Source organism: Dioscorea cayenensis, unplaced genomic scaffold, assembly GCF_009730915.1.
Source record: "Dioscorea cayenensis subsp. rotundata cultivar TDr96_F1 unplaced genomic scaffold, TDr96_F1_v2_PseudoChromosome.rev07_lg8_w22 25.fasta BLBR01000807.1, whole genome shotgun sequence".
NCBI classification, from domain to species: Eukaryota; Viridiplantae; Streptophyta; class Magnoliopsida; order Dioscoreales; family Dioscoreaceae; genus Dioscorea; species Dioscorea cayenensis.
This window is the reverse complement of record NW_024087198.1, coordinates 18,784-38,165: the sequence shown is the minus strand read 5'-3', so window position 1 is coordinate 38,165 and position 19,382 is coordinate 18,784. Positions and strand designations below refer to the sequence as shown.

The 19,382-nt window shown below is 31.8% G+C and overlaps 1 protein-coding gene across 1 annotated transcript; it reads left to right on the top strand.

Annotated features, from left to right (window-relative positions):
• Positions 1–7,851: 7,851 nt before the first annotated feature.
• LOC120255051 (pentatricopeptide repeat-containing protein At3g22670, mitochondrial) lies at positions 7,852–12,245 on the top strand. Its single transcript, XM_039262959.1, has 2 exons — positions 7,852–8,018; positions 8,331–12,245. Exon 2 carries the CDS (start codon positions 8,332–8,334, stop codon positions 9,979–9,981), a length of 1,650 nt encoding a protein of 549 aa, XP_039118893.1. The 5' UTR covers positions 7,852–8,018; position 8,331; the 3' UTR covers positions 9,982–12,245.
• The last annotated feature ends 7,137 nt before the right edge of the window (positions 12,246–19,382 follow it).

The following is a 19,382-nucleotide window of genomic DNA, read 5'->3' as shown; positions in this document are numbered from 1 at the left end:
CAGTGAGCAGCTACACATTCTCGTCGAGCTCATTGTCGAGCATCGGGCGAATCAAGATGAAGCCATGAGTGAAGTCATGCCTGAAGTTGAAGTCGTTAAGCGTGGAGCTGGCGGTGAGTAAGGTTGTGGATCTGGAAGTGAAGGCAAGACGAATGGAGTGAGAGGCGACGCTAATGAGGTGGCAGGTGAGAGAAGAAGGGGAGGGGCAAGGAGGGAAGGAGGAAGACGAGGGGAGAAGGAAGGGTTGGAGAATGGAATCGAAGGAGAGGAGGAGAGAGATGGGAGAAGGCGTCATTGATGGAGCTTGGTGGTGGGGGAGTTAGTGGTAGTGGTGCGCCATGAAAAAGCTTTGAAAAAGGAGGTTTTTGAAAAGGGAGGAGTTTTGGGAGGAGAAGAAGAAGTGGATATATTCTCTAGTGGAAACAATCCAAGGAAAGAAAAGTAGATTGATGGTTTTGTTGCAAGAGGAGACAATATAATTTTTGTTATATTATTATTATTATTAATTTATTAATTTATTATATACTTTTCTTGTGGAGGGTAAATGAGTCAAACATTATATTAAAGATCCGTTTGGATCACGGAATAGTAATGATAATAGTAATGAAAATAAAAAAAAGTGTTTGGTTGGAAGAAATAAAGATTGGAAATGAGAAAAGTAGAATAGTAAATTATATTAAAATGATTGTAATGCCCTTAATATATATAGCAAGTAAATATGTTTCTTTCTAAATAACATTTAAGTAGTATAACAGTTTAATAAATATTTGTAATATATCTAATTTTTTACTTTTATAATTAAATATTTAAATAAAATAATTTACTTTTATGTCATAGTTATATCGTTGAAATCAATTTATTATTGTACGTCTTATTTAAAATTAATACTTCAGGTTAACTAACAATATAATTTAATTATTAAAATTAATTTCTCACATTAAATTACTTTCAATTGTTACTACATGATTTATTAATATAATTAAATATTTTATATGTGATAAATAGAAGGGATATCATTCCCAATATGATCCTAGGTTGGACTTTGGCATCAACAATATTTCGCAATATCAAAGCTTTCTCACAATTACTAACATACATTTGTCAATGAGGAAAAATAATCACATGATCTAACAATATCAATGAAGAATGCTAAGTCAAATTGTCATAATACCAAATATGACCATAGTTGCAACTTAACATAGTACATGTCCAATAATACCAAGACCTTCACAAAGTTCTCATAATACAATTTCATTACAAAGTCTCAATTTAACAAACACAGCTAGATAGCCAAGCTCCATATAAAGTAGTTACCAAAGTCCATAGTCCAAAAACATACATTCAATCATGGTTTACATGTTAAGCTGTTGAAATGACATTCTCGCTAAAATTAAACAACAAAAGAATAGCTTCTTGTCATCAGGCAAGTCCCAAAACATTTCGAGTTTATTTTCATCCTTTCGCAGAAATTGTATCACAACTAGTGCTTCATCATCTGACAAACCGGCAATGTTGAAAATTACTACATTTAGTAACTTTTTTCTACAACCTGTTTCTTCTTCTCTTCAACTTGTAGGTGAGATGCTTCTATTAAAGCAACAGTCTCGACATTTCTAACAGCGCAATCTACTACCGCCTTAAGTTCAGGACTGCCCACTTCCACGAATTGTGTTATTTTTTCAGAAATTGCCTCGAGAGCTGGATCCTTGGCAATATCTTTCTTCTTTTGTCGTTTAGATGTTGTTGAGGCATTATTTTCCGAAGTCACGGGTGATGACATGTACATAGGTTCTTGCATAGAAGCGAAAAAAATCATCGCTTGGAAATTGAGATGGTCCACTATTCTCCTCCAAACTAGTGTTCTCTTGTATATATTGAGTTGCATCATCCCCTAAGTCACCCCTTGCATTGTCATGTGCTGATTTTTTGTGAAGACTGGGGCAAGTTCATTGAAAAAGGAACGAGACTTCCCATAAAACCTAGCAACTTCCTTGTCATTCTACATTGTAATACAAAATAAAGTCGACATTAAAAAATAATAAATCAAGATATCTCCTTAATATGAAATATTAATATATAATTACCTTGACATATTCATCGTATGAACTTTTTACGCACTCGATTGTGCTATGCCCGTGGTTCCAAACCAAACCACTAATGCACTTTTCTCCTTAAACCTATTGTTGATGCCTAATTATCACTAATCGTACACCACAAAAATAAAATAAAATAAAATAAAATAAAATAAACAACATGCTACAAAAATAAACACTCATTAGTACTACAAACAATAAACAATGTGGTAGCATCAATCTTCAAAAGCATTGAAGATGTTTATCACATAAAGCGCCACATAAAGCACCAACTCAAGTATTAACCCAAAGAGCCGATGACAATTTCTAACAATCATCTTCAGATTTTTCAGCAAGCCACTAAACATAGAATTTTAATCATTTCATTTAAGGAAACCAACAAAGTTTCCTAGATCCCAACTCATGTATCACAACAAATTTTTACAATTTGATTTTCTATAAAATGACATCAAATCACCATTAGTCAAAATCTATCAACAAAGGATCTATAAGATATAATTTCAAAATCCAGAAAAGTCTCAAAATTCCAGGTTCAAAGTCTAAAGTAACTACCAAACAACTCAAGCGCCATGATTATTAAACCCTAGTATTGCATTCGGGGCCGCAAAACATATATTCTTAACATGAATGTCAAAACAAACCATATCATTCTTGGTGAAAACAAAGATCACTTATTTCAACAAAAAAAAATTGCATGAAAAATTAGTGGACAAAGCCCAGGAACCATAAACACATAAATAACAAAATCTCAAGTTCTAACAAAGAAAAAAATAAAAAATAATTGAATAATAGCAATTTATAAGTTGATTACTTGAAGTTCTGAAGCTAGATCGAAAGCTTTGGTCACCGAAGGGAGAATCAGAAATTAGATAGGGTTGTAATGGAAGAAAGAGTCGTGAGATGCTCTACAAGCTGTGAAGAAGAATGATGATAAAAGTTCAAAAATGTCTTTGCTATTGGGATTTAATCCTTTGTTAGGGATACCCAACATGGGTTTGGATAGATGGGGGTAATGATTACTAGTCCTTGGTAACCATAACCCCCATCCAAACGGACCCTTAATGTCAATGGTAAGTATATCAAATACATTGCATTAAATGACTATCTATCATGATGAAATTCTGCATCTTACCACATTGGCATGCCTGTAAATTCTGTGTTGAGAAAATAGCCATGCATTTCATTAGACATATGATGCTTGAAATTAATTTTTATTTATGAAATGCTTCATGCCTCAGATAAAATGATTAATTTATATTTTAGTTCTTAGATGAGAGTCATTGACTCACTTTCAATGCAATATTAGTTTGCCAATTTGATCTTTCACTAAATTTATTATCATTTTTTCCTTACAAAATGCCAGCCTTTTGAAGTGCAATAATTTTTCACTTCAGGTTTCATGTCCAAATTAACTGCATTGCTTATCTCAATTTCTCAATGAAATTCTTCTTCTAATTTCATCAGCATTAGATAGTGAATTGTGTTGAAAAGATAGATATGCACAACATTAAAAAAAACAAACATTATGTTGATATTTGATGAGTTTTTTGAATTAATAGCTTATGCCATTTATGAAATGCTTCTCGTCTTGGGTCATTATTTTTGCTTTATATGTTTGCTTATAGAATGCAACTCATTCACTATGTTCACTTTGTGATTTTAGAAATCAATGCAAACTTCAGGCCTTTTTATTCAATAATATTGGCATAGGAATGAATCTTTTTATTGGTTGCCCACTGATGCCATTATCAAGAAGTGTATCCACAGCTTCTTGTACTAAGTTCTTCTGACACATTACTAATTTGCTTGGTGTAGTTCTACTTGTTTCTAATAGATTGGTAAGAGTACTATTCCAATAGATAACCCTTATATAGAGGTCATTAATAGACATGCATATCATTATATACTTTGATGAAATTATGTACCCAACTGCTTTAGCAGTTATCTTAAATTCTTTGTTGAAAGATATCCATACATATAATTATAAAAATTTATCCTTTCACATCCGATGGAGCTTATCTTCTATATTTCCCTAATTGTTGTTATTTACAAGCATTTAGGTGAAATGCTCCTAGTTTCCATTTCTGTTCCTTTGGTGCAACTCACTCAATGTCTTTTTAATGCAGTTTTATTATGTTATTTAAGTTTTTATTCACTGCAGGATTATCTTCATCCCTTGTTCTTATTCTCTTTAAGGATAAGAGGGAGAAAGAGAGTATGTAAATATTTGTTTATGTCTAGTAATTTGTTTATTGTGGTTTTTGCTCTTGTTTTAGGACACATGGTGCTTGGTATTGAGGATTTCAAAAACTTATGTAATAATTAAATGTATTTTTTTGGATAGTTGGAGGTTATTGTGTAATGAGTTAAATTCACATGAAATATATTTTATTATTTTATAATTTTTTTGGACAATTATAAAATTTCTGTTTGTGCTTTATCTAGATTGAAATTTAAATATTACAGTAATTTTTTATTTTTTAAATATAAAATAAATGTATAATTTATTTGCAACTAGCTTTTAGGGTGTTATATAATATACTAGAGTAGAGCAATAAGGTAGATTTTTTTACCCTTATTGATGATACTTTCATTGATGGTTTTTTATTAAACACAAAACATATTTAAAGGTGGATACTAAATTGCCTCTAGAACCTTTGGACAACAGCGTTGGAGGCAGACTTGTGACGAGTTTAAACCCGTTTCTATGGCTTTAGGGTCCAAATCTGATAACTTTCAGTGACAAAAATAATCTATAACCAAAAGTTATATTTGTTGTAATGCAAGCTGATGATAGAAATTTAAATACAAGATGGGAACAAGGTGGGGGTTCTCATCACATTTCCTACCGGAAATAAAGATCAGGCAAACATTATCATCTGTCTCAGGTGCAGGGAATGAGTTCCCATATGGTTTCTCATCAAGAAACAAGATGGGTTTTGTGTGTGCAAGTCGAAGATGTCAAGACTTCCCTGATTACTATTCCCTAATTTTTGAGTCTAGGTCTACGATGTTGTTAGCTAATGCTTTTGAGTTGAATCAAGTTAGGATAATATGTTTTAGGGTTGCATACTGACATAGTCCGAAAATTATATTTTGCTTGTTCTTAATGTTGCTAGTTAAAATAAATTAGTATGTAGTAAAAAGTGCATTACAATAACCAAGGAGGTTATTTGAATAGGGAATATGGAGGGATTAGATTAAAGCACTAATTTAGATTGAAACTCCTTCTATTTCATCTAATCTTTGAATGAATGGGAGAACATAAGCGTGTGTGGAGAGGGATAAGAGTGAGGATTGGACATATCATAGAGTATATTATAATAACCAAAGGTGTGTTTGGATAGAGGATGAGGATTAAATTAAAGCACCAATTTGAATTAAGGCACACTTTATTCTCTATGGTCTTTGAATAAAGGAGAGGAATAGAAGAAGGGTGTTTGGAGAGGAATAAGAGGAAGGATTTATTAAGAATGTTTATTTTTATGTTTGAAATTTTTTTATGTGTTAGTGGACACGATTGATATACATGAAAAAAAAAATTATTATTATCATGATCACGATTAACATTAATGCTAAAATAATTAAATATTAATATTGGTGTGAGCAAATTTCATTAAAATTAATATATCTATGTGTTATACATGTATGATATTAATGCATTCCTACACATACATATACAAATATACATACACTATACACAAATTTGTGTTTATATACTAGTAAATTAAGTAAATTATTGATAATTATTTATTTAAATTTTATTAATTAATTTTCATAATCATATATTGTCAAAGAATTAAGAAAAAAAAAAGTAAAAAGTGACGTAGGATTGGGTTTGAGATATAATTGTTATTTTAGACTCCACTTCCAAATCCCAAACATGCTTCGTATGGTTTGCAAACTAAACATAAAAATAAGGCCTTTTTCTCGAATTAACCCCCATTTTTATAATATTGTTCAAATGGCCTTAGGGTCATTTTATTTATCAAAATGGCTCTAGGGCCATCACTTCAATACCCAGTCATGTGCTGACCGAGTATTTTTATAAAAATTTCTAATTTTTACATTTTAACCACTTATCTCTTTTATAATTATATAAATACTTTATTTGTAGTTTTTTTAACCAACTTTTTTTTTAAAAAAAAACTATTATTAAAATAGAAATTATTATTTGAAATTAGAATTATTATTATTAACATGAGAATTATTTTAAATTTTTTTATTAATATTTTTTTATTATTATTATAAGCGGTGATTAATGAAGTTGTAATTATTTAAAATTATTTTTATTATTATTAGTAAAATAATAATAATAATAATAATAATAATAATAATAATAATAATATTATTATTATTATTATGAGAATTATTTTAAATAATTTTTTGATAAAATCACGTCCGAATCATGATTTTGACAAGAGCGCTCTAATCAGTGCTCCACACCCATGTCCCACTAGTTCTGGACATTGGACATGTTATGTCTGGGTGGCTATCGCCACCCGGGACACTGCAAATGTTTCTGATGGCGCTCGCGATTACTGACACTTGTTCCTCGGTCGCCGGTTTTAGTGGACTTGACCAAACTTGGTTAGAGGGGCTTTCATGTGATGCCAAGTGGTCACATATTAATAATAATAATAATATTTTACTAATAATAATAAAAATAATTTTAAATAATTAATACTTCATTAATTGCCACTCTAATAATAATCAAAATATTAATAAAAAAATTTTAAATAATTTCTTTTATAATAAATCTCATGTTAATAAAAATAATTATTCTAATTTTAAATAATATTTTTTATTTTAATAACAATTTTTTTAATAAAAATTGGGTAAAAAAGCTACAAATAAACTATTTATATAATTATAAAAGAACCCAATGAGATGAGATAAACGACAGCGAGGCATGGGGAAGCATGGCACGGTGGATCATGGCTGGCTGCTCACAGCCATGTGGGAAACGGCCTAGCGGAGAGCGAACTATAGCACAATGATACAACAAGTAAAACCTAGTTTGGTTCTTTATAATAGTTTTTGATTGATTTCATGTCCGGTGAAAGAAATATAATTTTTATTAGTTTGATTAGTATCAAGTTCACCTGATAGTTATTTTTAAGGTTTTTTCTTAAATTAACTCTTTTTTTATAATATTTTCTAAATGGCCGCATGCCCTTTTGTTTGCCATATAAAATGGTCATACGACCATCACATTAATGCCCAATCAGCACCCAGTCAGCGCTCATGGGCTGACTAGCCTGCTAATTGGGTTTTTTTTAAAAACAATTATGCTAAAACCAAGACGAAACTTAAACCGAGAGGATTTTATGTAGTACCAAATAGTCTCATTATAATAATAATAAATATAATTTCAAATAATTAATACTTCATTAATTACCACTCTAATAATAATCAAAATATTAATAAAATATTTAAAATAATTTCTAAAATCTCATGTTAATAATAATAATTCTAATTTCAAATAATATTTTCTATTTTAACAATAAATTTTTTTAAAAAAATTAGGTCAAATAAGCTATTTATATAATTATAAAAGATATGAGGATTAAATGTAAAAAAACAGAATTTAAAAAAAAAATAAACCCGAGTCAGCAGCCCAATCATTATACATGTGCTGATTGGGCATTGATGTGATGGCCTAGGACCATTTGAACAATATTATAACCTTCAAATAACTATCACGGGATTTGATAATCATGAAACTCATAAAAATTATTATAAATAACCAAACTAGGTTTTACTTGTTGGCCGCTCACTGTGTTGCAGTTCGCTCTCCGCTGGGCTGGGCCGTTTGCCACAAGCCTGGGAAGCAGCCAGCCATGCTCCACCGTGCCATGCTTCCCCATGCCTCGCTGTTGTTTATCTCATCTCATTGAGAGTCTTGAATGAGTGGAGACAAAGGTATTGCCTTTGCGATCCATCTTTCAGATCTTTTTGCCTAATTTTAATTTTTACATGAACTAATCATATGTTTCCACATTGGATATATATGTATTTTTTTTTTTTTCTGATTCCATCTGTCTGGTCATTAGGATTATCTTCACACTTGAATGAATCCCTAATTTTGTTGTTTAATGTTAAAAATTTGTTCTTCTATGATGAGTTTTTTTGCTGTTTGATCACTAGCACTCTGTGATATCTTGGATTATTTATTTATTTATTTTCATTTGAATTTTGAACAAAGTTTCTTGAGCAATGGTTGGATTTGATCAGGATGGCCCCATTTTGTGGAGCTCTTTTAGCAGCTTCGTTTTATGGAATCAAAGATCTAAAAAGTCGGATGATTTTGCTCAAGTTTAGAGGCTTATGCTGTTTAGTTGAGCCACATGAATTGCCTGCTTGGTTTAAGATCCCGGCAAGCAGGCCTATGACTCTTATTTCTGATTCTGATGATGATTTTGTGATTCCGGCTGAGTCGCAGAGTTTGGTGACTTCGGTGAATACCCGAAAAGCCAATGGCTTCATGACTGATGTGAGGAAGGATCCGCCATGCGAGATTGTTGTTGATGATGATGTTGATGAAATTAGCAATGTTTTGAAGAAGAGGTTTTCATCTCCTGAAACGGTTTGTTTAGCTCTTGATGCTTGCTCTGTCAAGGTCTCCAAGAGTTTGATCGACAAGATATTGAGGAGGTTTAATAATAATTGGATTTCAGCTTTTGGGTTCTTTAAGTGGGTTGATAATCAGCCTGAATTTAACAACAAACAGTTTCCCAAATCATATGATATGATGGTTGACATCTTGGGGAAGTGTAAAAAATTTGATTTGATGTTGCAATTAGTTGAGGAAATGAATCACATTGGGGGATTGGTCTCGTTATCAACAATGGCTAAAGTTATTAGAAGGTTTTCAGGGGCTAGAAGATGGCATGATGCTATAAAGACGTTCTATGATTTGGAGTTGTTTGGGGTAAAGAAGGATTGTTCAGCTTTTAATGTACTTTTGGATAGTTTGTGCAAGGAGAGAAATGTTAAGTGTGCAAGGGATGTGTTCTTGTTGATGAGGAGTCATATACCTCCTAATGCTAGTAGTTTCAATATTTTGCTACATGGGTGGTGCAAAGCTCGGAAACTAGACGAAGCAAAACAGGTCATCAAGGAAATGAGAGATTTTGGTTTCACTCCTTGTGTGATTTCATATACAAATCTGATTGAAGCTTATTGCATCCAGAAGGATTTCGAGAATGCCAATGCTATTCTTGCTGAGATGCGATCCCAGGGATGCCTTCCAACTGTTGTTACATACACAATCATAATGCATTCTTTAGGAAAGGCAAATAAGATTCAAGAAGCTTTGCAGGTTCCTGTCAAGATGAGTAGAGATGGTTGTACTCCAGACACTTCATTTTATAATTCTCTGATTTACATACTATGCAAAGCAGGGAGACTGGCAGATGCAAATCGTCTGTTTGAGGAGATGCACAGGGATGGGGTTCCTCCAAATGCTATTACATACAGTACCTTGATTTCCGCCTTTTGTGATTATTCTCAAGAGGAAGATGCATTCAAACTAATTACTAAAATGGGAGAAAGCCCTTGCAAGCCTGATGTCAAGACTTACCACCCGTTACTGAAACTATGCTGTAAAAGGAAATGGACAAAATTGTTAATGTACTTGTTAGTAGATATGTTCGAAAAGGATATTAGCTTGGATCCAGGCACCTACACTATGCTAGTGCAGGGTCTGTGTCAGAATGGCAAACTACAACAGTCATGCTTGTTTTTTGAGGAAATGGTGCTGAAGGGGATTGCTGCCAGGCCCCGTACTTTAAACCTTTTGTTGGAGGGTCTTGAAAAAAAGGGCATTTATGGGGCAAAAGAAAAAATTCATCAATTGATGTTGCAAACACGAAGCAGAAGATGACAGAACAATAATTTAATTGTTAACACTTAAGTGAAGATTAATCAAATTATTGAAGTTATCTTCAGCAATCGTAAGTTTTCCTTATTCCGTTGTCCAATATTCCATCCACAGTTAAGTCAGCATGTAAGCTTTTCTTTCTTGGCTTTTAGTTTGAAATTTTGTGATTATGAGTTTTAACTTTTGTTTCTATAAACTTATTAAGATTATTATGCAGATTGCTTATCAGTCATAACTTTTTATTGTATGGTTTTTCTATAACTTGATAATTGTTTACATGTTTGAAATTCTTTTCTCTCTTTGCAATGATGCTGAGCTTTATCAAGGACATTCTGTAGTTGATAGCATTTCTTGAACTAGCCAGCAACTTTCAAGGTCTACAAATTTAAGCAGTTAAATATGTGATGAACACCGTAAGACAAACGAATTCTAGAAAATATCATGAGTAAGTCCATGTCACCGTCTACCTGGTGTTGTGAGATTTGTAAACAACATAATATGATTATTGTGGGATTAAATTATATTGTGTTGTTTATTAAGGAAAGAGCAACATTAGTATTGCAAGATGTACTATCTCTTAATTCTATGAGGGGCTCGCCTTAGAATATTTATGCTTTCTGTTTGTGCTTTGTATGCTTATTGCGTTGGAAAGCCTCTCTGGATTTTGTTTTTAAATAAGAAAATGTTGTCACCCCAATTTTCTAACATGTTGTGCAAAGCAAATTAATTAAAAGATTTCAGGTCATTTTTTCAGAAATATTTGGATTAATTGGGCCTGTTTGTTTAGAGGGAAGGTATAAGATTTTGGACTTTGGATTTTCTCTGGCATCATTTACAGAGATTTATTTGATTGCTTATTATTCTATATTAGATTAAATTGGATTCTTGTTTGTGTCATATGCTGGGAAGTTACTGCCATATTCTGTTTTGAATTGAGTTTTCTTTGATCCTTTGTTCATGTGTTTTGGAAATTTAGTCCTCCATACTAGTAAATTCGAATTTTATGATCTCATCTTCAGAGACATTTGCAATGTCGATTTTCTCTCTCTCCTTTTTTTTTTGTGTTTTGGAGTTTATGTTTGAGAATTTGAACTTTGTGATTGTAAACTGATCACGACTCTCTATTTGAATTAGATGGTTTATTGTTGATTAATTTTTCCATTTATTATTGCAGGAGACACCTTTTCATGTAGAAATGTTGTATAATGATAGTGGAATCAGAAAGTTTTCTGCTTGAGTGGAAGCGCTGAAAGATTGAGTTGGCAATGAAGAATATTTCGATATTGTAATTTTAGAATATAATTATTGGATGCCTGCTTTGAGTTTTATATTTAATTGTAGTAGTGCTACGTGCCTTTAGATGTATTAATTTTTATTTTATGGGACCAGGTGTCCATTTTAGTTATTAAACAACGTCCTAAATTGTTTCCAAAATCGAAAACTCTCACCATTCAACTGCAAAAGATGGTCGGTTGGTCATCAACAAAGGTACTTTTGATCTTTTTTATGCCTTTCTGGATTCTTGACTTGCACACTACCAAACAGTTCATGCCATTTTTGAGCAATTCTCTGTCATAATCATAGCTTTCACTCTTGTATTGTGGGCAGCAATCTATATATTTGATGTGCTTGTGCTTATGTAAAGAGTAGATTCTGCTTTTATACGTGTTCTCTCTCGGACGGTTTGCTAACGAAATCACCTAATACAGGCACTTGAATATGTGGCTTCAAGTAAAAAGCCGGTGGAAAAGCAACATTCATTACGACCAACATTACAGCCTTCAGCCTCCCGTAAGCCCTATATTGCTGCATGCAGTTGGGATCTTATACTATACTTGTCGGGAACCATCTCTTTTTCTGAATAACAGGACGCGTAAGTTCTTCTGAAGAGTTATTTGCTGCTGCAGCCCGCGGATTACAGCTACTCAACAATGAAGAATTTCGGTTGTTGATGACAAGTATTATTGTGTATGTGGAATTTTATGCAGTTGGCATTGCTTGATGCTTACAGCTACTCAACAATGAAGAATTTCGGTTGTTGTATCTCATTGTTCTTATGATGAAGATGTCAACAGCCCAAAAATTATGACTGTCAGTATTCTGCATCACATAAAGTTCAAATATGGCTATGGCATGCAAAGAGTTCTTCAAGTTGCAAATTGGAATCTAATATTTATAGTTTATTGAATCTTGACAGCTTGTAACTACAAACCTGTGGACAGCTGCTTGTCAGTCTTATTTATGTATATATATATTTTTTTTGTTTATGTACTCTTGACAGCTTGTAACTTTTGATTTATGTTGTTAAGAAATTGTGTTTATTCTTTTTTTTTTAAGCTACTTTCTGTTTTTAAAAAAATTCTTGACAAGGATTCTTGACTGTGTATTTGGCTTTAAAAAATATTATAATCCTTCAGATACTTATAAAAAAAAAAAATCAGATTTGGCTTATATATATTTCTCATCAAATAAGTTGACTATTTTAAAATTAAAATACTAAAATAGGGAAAATTTTCAATTAATATTTGGAGTGAAATCATATTTTGAAAGTGAGGTTTATGTGTTTAATAAGTACTAAATCTTATTTTTAATAATACAAAATATTTATTTTGTTATTTTTATATTAAATTGATTAATTAGATTGGTAGAGAATGAAAATTTTGGGTGTTTGTATATATATATATATATATATATATATATATATATGTACTGCATTTGTTTAGAGGTGAAATACAAAATTTGGGCGTTGTATGGCAATTATTAATTGCCCAATTATCCACTTAAATTTGATTGATATAATTTAACTCTTTCCACAAAAAAAAAAACAAAACAAAACTTTATAATATATTACATTCTGTTTTAATCATACCGTATGGATTTTGAGAAGTTGTGCATAGAATATCATTTAACACACTTTAATAAGGATTTTTAAGTAATCAGAGTATAGCATCTTATATTTTATCAAATAATTAATTAATAGCAGAAACATGATCACTTACTTGCAATCATAACGAATTAAACTCTATAATAAAGAAACAGAGATCTAAACTTAAAGAAACCAAATGTTGTATTTGAAGAATCTAAGAACTCTTCCAATCTATCCAGTTTCCCATTAATGGAACTGAGTATTCAGGACAACATTAGATTGGGGGCCAATAGCCTATATATAATCTTTTTCATTAAAAATTAACTCCACTCTAAATTTTAGAGTAGATCATTATCTAACATACTAATTATGATTAATATAGAATTCAAATGATAATGTTATGGACCACTTAATTAAATCTGTTTCATTTTGAATTATCATGTAGATACTAGTAATGTTGATAGTGTTATATAGGTGGTGTAAAATCAGCTTAATTCAGATCTAAGATCCCTTAAAGTTATTAAACTACAAGTTAGAAGAACTGAATTTATTCCCTAGTATTGAATGAAGCAATAGAACATGCTTGACTTGAAGGGCAAAGGATAAAGTAAATTTTTGTGATGGGCACATCTTCAACATCATAAAATTTTACAAAGAAGTGTAATTTCTGAATTACCATTAATATATAATATTCTTCTCAATAATTTATTAATCATCTTCACAATATTATTATAGTCTACCAAATTTTTTTTTGTTTAAGAACATACCCTAACCTTGTTTGACGCAAGTAATTTGCTCTAAATAATTATTATATACAATGTGTTATATACTTGATTTACATAAGATTTTCATTTAATCTAACCTGCGATATAAATTTTCTTATTAAATACATTAGATATTTGTTATAGCCATCTCTTTTAGTTACTAAGTTACTCCGAATATTCTATAAACCATAAATTCTCAAGAATCAAATTCTCATCAATCTAGAAACCCATGAAATATTAAGGCTTGTAACATCGTCTAACATTTACTATATGTAGTACATATGCTTGTCAATCATGGTTATCATAGCAATCATTCAATATATATATATATATATATATATAAAACGTACAAAAGTGAACATTAGCATAAGAGAAAATACAATATAAACTTCATATACATTTATATTGATGTTCATTTTTGTACATTTTGATATATGCATTAAATGAACACTATGGTGACTAGAATAATTGATTAACAAGCATATGTTGACTTCTATAGTACATCATATCTTGCAAAGGTAGAAGTATGGTTTTAAAGAACATAGAGATTTTCAAATGAAATGTACACTAGAAGAAAATTTTGACTATGCAATGTCAATACTTTAAAAAGAGTAGATGATTTGTGGGAAATAGTCCAAGAGAATGGTGCTTAGCCTCTAATGCTAACATTGGATGATCTTTTTAAGAAGTTTAATAAAAATTACATGCTAGAAGTGTACAATGATGATTAAAGAAGAGAGTTTTGAAATTGACATGAGGGATATCTCTAGCAAAGTATTCAATCATCATTTTATTATACACCACTTATTTTAGCAACTGATAGGGACAAATGCTAAAATTTTAAAGAAGGCTTGAGGTATGAGACAAGAAATAAGATCAATATTGTAGATCTTGAGACTTATATTAAATTAAAAGCTATTGCAATTAGCGCGGAAAGATTAATAGGAGACAATGTGAATTCATTAGAGATTCTAGCAAGAAGCCAAGCAAAGATAGAGGATATATGGCACCACAACCTAGTACTATGGTTGCTTAACTTAGTTACAAAGGAAGAGGGGTAGGAATTCCATCTAATGTAGGAAAATGTTTAGGGAAAATGTTGAATCAAGATCATATGCTTCAAAATTGTGCTTTGATACCTTGAGTGTTAAAGGGTGGCAGAGTTGAATAGTGTCAAAATCCATAATAGATCAGGTTAGAGGAAGGATAGTTATAGTTAGCGAAGGTATGAGTAGAGCAAACGGGGAAAAAAAATCCCAATCCCTAAGTACAAGCATGGGTATTTGCCTGAATAGATAGAAAGATGTTGTTATTCCAATAGTTGTGACCGGTAAAATTTATGTTTATAATTTAGAAGTTTATGCATTAAATGATTTTAGATCTATATATTCATTCATTTCATGGAATTTGGCATCAAAATTATGTAATAAACTTGAACATTTAGGCATGAACTTGAGTGTGGGCATTGCCTTAGATGATATGGTTGTTGCAAAAGATGTATATTGTGGACTTGTAATCCAAAATGATAGTGATAAGTGAAGACTTGATCTTGTCATTATGAGAATTTGATGTGATACTAAAATATGGATTGGTTAACTAAACATCATATAGTATTTAATTTTTTACCAAAGAGGTTATCTTATAGTCTCTGGATCAATGAGGGTTATATTTAAGGGGAAAGTATAGATTATGCCCAATTGTTTGATTTTAGTTGTTAGTGTCGTTCGTATAATTAAAGATGCTTGTAAAGCATACTTAGCACATGTTACGAACACTAGAATCATAAATGTGTTATTAAAGAATATTCTAATAGCGTGTGAGTTTCTATGTGTGAGTTTCTATATGTATTTCCATATGAGCTATTTGGTTTTACACTTGATAGAGAAATAAAATTCACTATTGAGTTAGTCCCTTGTACTACACCTATATAGATTCAACCTTACAAAATGGCCCTAAAAGAGTTAAAAGAACTGAAAAACTCAATTGCAAAATTACTTGATAAAAGGGTTCATTAGGCCTAGTGTGTTATCTTGGGGAGCTCAATGTGTCTTTAAAGAAGAAAAATTGGACTATCTGCGATTTGTGTATTGATTACAGGGTAGTTAAATCGGGAGTTATTGTGAAAAAAATAAATATCTGATTACCTAGAATAGGCAATTTATTTAATTAGTTGCAAGGGGCCACAAGTATTTTCAAAAAATTTATATGAAACTAGCGCATTACCAACTTAAAATTGCAAAGTTAGATGTTCCAAAAATAGCTTTTCAAGCTTAGTATGGACATTATGAATGTCTAGTAACACCATATGGTTTGATAAAGGCACTAATAAAAGCTTTTATGGCTCAATAAACAAGCTATTTCAATAGTATTTGGATAAATTTGTGATTGTATTCATTGATTATATACTAGTGTATTTGAGAAGCAAGGAAGAGCATGAACAACATCACAACATTGTGCTAGAAACTTAAGGGAGAAATAATTATATGGTAAACTCAGCAATTGTGATTTCTGGTTAGATCATGTTATCTGTTTAAGACATGTGGCTTCTACCTAAGACACAGAGGCGCAGTTCAAAAGATAGAGGCAATAGTTAAATATGAGATACTAAAAGAATGTTATATAAGAGACTAGAATCTTGGGATTAGACAAATATTCTTTGAGAGGTTTTGTTAAGAGATTTTCTCTTATAGTTTCTCTTTTAAATAAGTCAGTTCTAAAGAGTATAGCATTTCAATGGACTAGAGCGTATTAGAAAAGTTTTTATGGAATAAAAATCGATTAACTTATCCTCTTGTTTTTGGTTAGTATAGGGGCATTTTTGTGGTTTCTAGTGATGTTTACGATCGGGGATTGGTATGTAACTAATGTAATATAGTAAAAAGTAATTGCATATTCATCCAAATAATTAAAAACAATATGAACCATGTTAAGTAGTGTATAATTTAGAACTTGCAAGCCCATTGTCTATGCATAAAAAAATTGTGGAAAAAAATTATCTATATAAAAGGAAACTTTAAGATTTTTCACATATCGGAAGAAGTTCAAATAAGTGACAAGTCAGAAGGAGTTGAATATGAGAGAAGGAGGACAATTAAAACAATTAAATGATTATGACTACACCATCGAGTATCATCCTATAAAGTCAAGTAACAATATTGCATATCCATTATCATATCTAGTTTAATTTCAAGCTATAAATATTAAATTACATATTAAAAGGATGAAATATTACTTGCTACTTTCAAAGTTAGGCTATGTTATATGATAGAATAAAGAAACCATAGCATTAAGATTCACATTTAAGGAAATATCGAGAAAGTGAAGTAAAAGAAAAATATCTGAGACTTTGAAATACAAAATGATATATTGATGATGGGAAATAGAGTTTATGTGCCTAATGTTGATAACTTACTGTAAGAGACATTAGAATAAGCGCATTATGCTCAATATACTATGCACACAAGAATAACAAAGATGTTCAACACTTTGAAGTCTCGAGTTTTGATAACTCGAATGATTAAGCAAGTATGTCTTAGGATGTTGAACTTGTCAATAGATGAGAATAGGTATCAAACCCCAGCTGGGTAGTTTCAACCATTGTCAGTTCCAATTTGGAAATCGGAGAGATTATATTTTAGTGTTTTGAGTTACTCAAGACACCGTGGAAGAATTATACCATCTAGGTGATAATAGTGGCTAAATAAATCTGCTCACTTTATACCTATAAGATTAATGGTTCACTTGAATACCTAGCTAGTAAATTTTTACATGGTTAGATTAGATAGAGTAGCAATATCAATTATGTTAGCAGAGACCCTAGATTCACATCTTACTTTGAGGTGAGTCTACATAATGCTATGAATACAATTAAATGATGTTGTCCATCCTCAGATTGATAGACAATTAGAAAGAACAATTCAGACACTAGAAGCCATGCTTCAAGTTTATGTGCTAGAATTCAAAGGATTAAGGGATGAATAGATTGCTTCAATCAAGTTTGCATATAATATTCATTATCATAGTAGAATTCATATGGCCCCATATAAGGCATTATATGGAAGAAAATGTTGTAGTCCTCTCTATTAGGATGAAGAAGAGATGTGCATACTAGAAGAGTGCGAGAGCAGGTTTGACCAAAAAGTAGACTTAATATAGCGTATGATAGACACTAGCTGCTATGCAAACTAACATAGGAGAGAGATAGAATATACAGTGATTAAGAAAGTATTCCTTCAAGTTTCATCATAGAAAATTACATTATAGTATGGAAAAAAGGGAATATTAAATCCTTCATATATCAGACCATATGAGATTTATGGAAAACTAGCATTCTCGCCAAAGTTAGCTTAGATTCATGATCTTCTTAACATCACTTAGGAACTAAAAGATATTATATATATATATATATATTGTGTGTATATATATATTATCTTATTCAAAGTAAGGATGAGTTGGTTATGTTTGGATAAGAGGACAGGAGCTACTCTTTTTTGGGCAAGACCAAACTTGACGCAGCAAACAAATGCCAAGTAATGATAAGGTTGATGACTTGTTTAATCTAAGAATGCCTAAGTCAAATGATAAGTGCTTGTGTATAAGTATTATGATGTATATTTTTCTTACATTGAGCATCGCTTTTATCAGATTTTATGGCTCATTCGTGAGTATTTGTATTCTTTTGTGCATTTAGGGTTGTGGTGATAAGTTTGGAAGAAAGAAAGCAAAAAAATAGATCATGGACACAATTGTTGAGAAACTCATGAACCAAAAGAAGGATCAAGGCACAAGTTGTGCTAATAGACATGTGGGTGTGTGCCAACCTCCAAAAATGTTCAAGTGAATACACAAGGTGGAGGAGCACAAAAGACGAGTCACACTCATTTGTTCCGACTTATGCAACATTGTCAAGAACTTTGTCAATGTGTTTGAAAGCAAGACACGATGTGATCTACCGCATGGTTGCATGCCCAACTTGGTGGCCTCGATGAAGAAAATGAATTTGGGAGTACTTTGGCGAAAGTATTGTAGCAATTACTATTCACAACGCGCAGGAAGTTGAAGCCTGGAAATCCACACGGTCGTGTGAAATTTCCATACGCCCGTGTGGATGCCCGATTTCAGCCCTTTAAATACTGTTTTGAGAGTTTAATTTGGGGATCTTCTTCCTATCTTTTGCCTATCTTTTAGGGAGAGCACGGCTAGGGTTTGGAGAGGTTTTACTGGGATTTAGGAGTGGTTCTATGGCATTCGACATCGATTTTCTTTGGAGGAGAGCTATTGGGGGAGCTTTTGTCGGCATTGATTTGGCGAGGTGTGCGCTAGGCTTGACGAAGGAGTCCTTGGAGAAGATGAGGTGGCTCTTGAAAACCATCGACATGGATGACAAGGGGGTTATCTCTATGGATTGCTTGCACTTGTTTTCAATTTCATCTTTGACTTTGTATTGCTCCATGGAGAGCAAAACTCCTAGTGGGTGCTTGGACTTGTAAACCCTAGGATGATTTTGTTCCATTGATTTCTATTATGTATCCTTTAATTGATGCTTTAATTGAGTTTTAATCATGCATGATTATTGTTGTGATTTTCCCTTAGAGTGACACTAGGGTTGAGAATCCATCTAGGTAATCCATTGAAGGGGATGACAACTTCATTAGGGTTAGACTTAGAGAGATTGGAGAGGGTGAATAGGAAAGTAGCGAAACTTTCCCTTTCCCTTCCGACGTGATTTATCCTACCTCCATATTCCAAGAGTCCTTTGTGATCATGATAGAGTG

What these genes read in the sequence shown, in the direction of transcription:
- LOC120255051 (XM_039262959.1), top strand. Translation starts at nt 8,332, where the DNA reads ATGGCCCCATTTTGTGGAGCTCTTTTAGCAGCTTCGTTTTATGGAATC.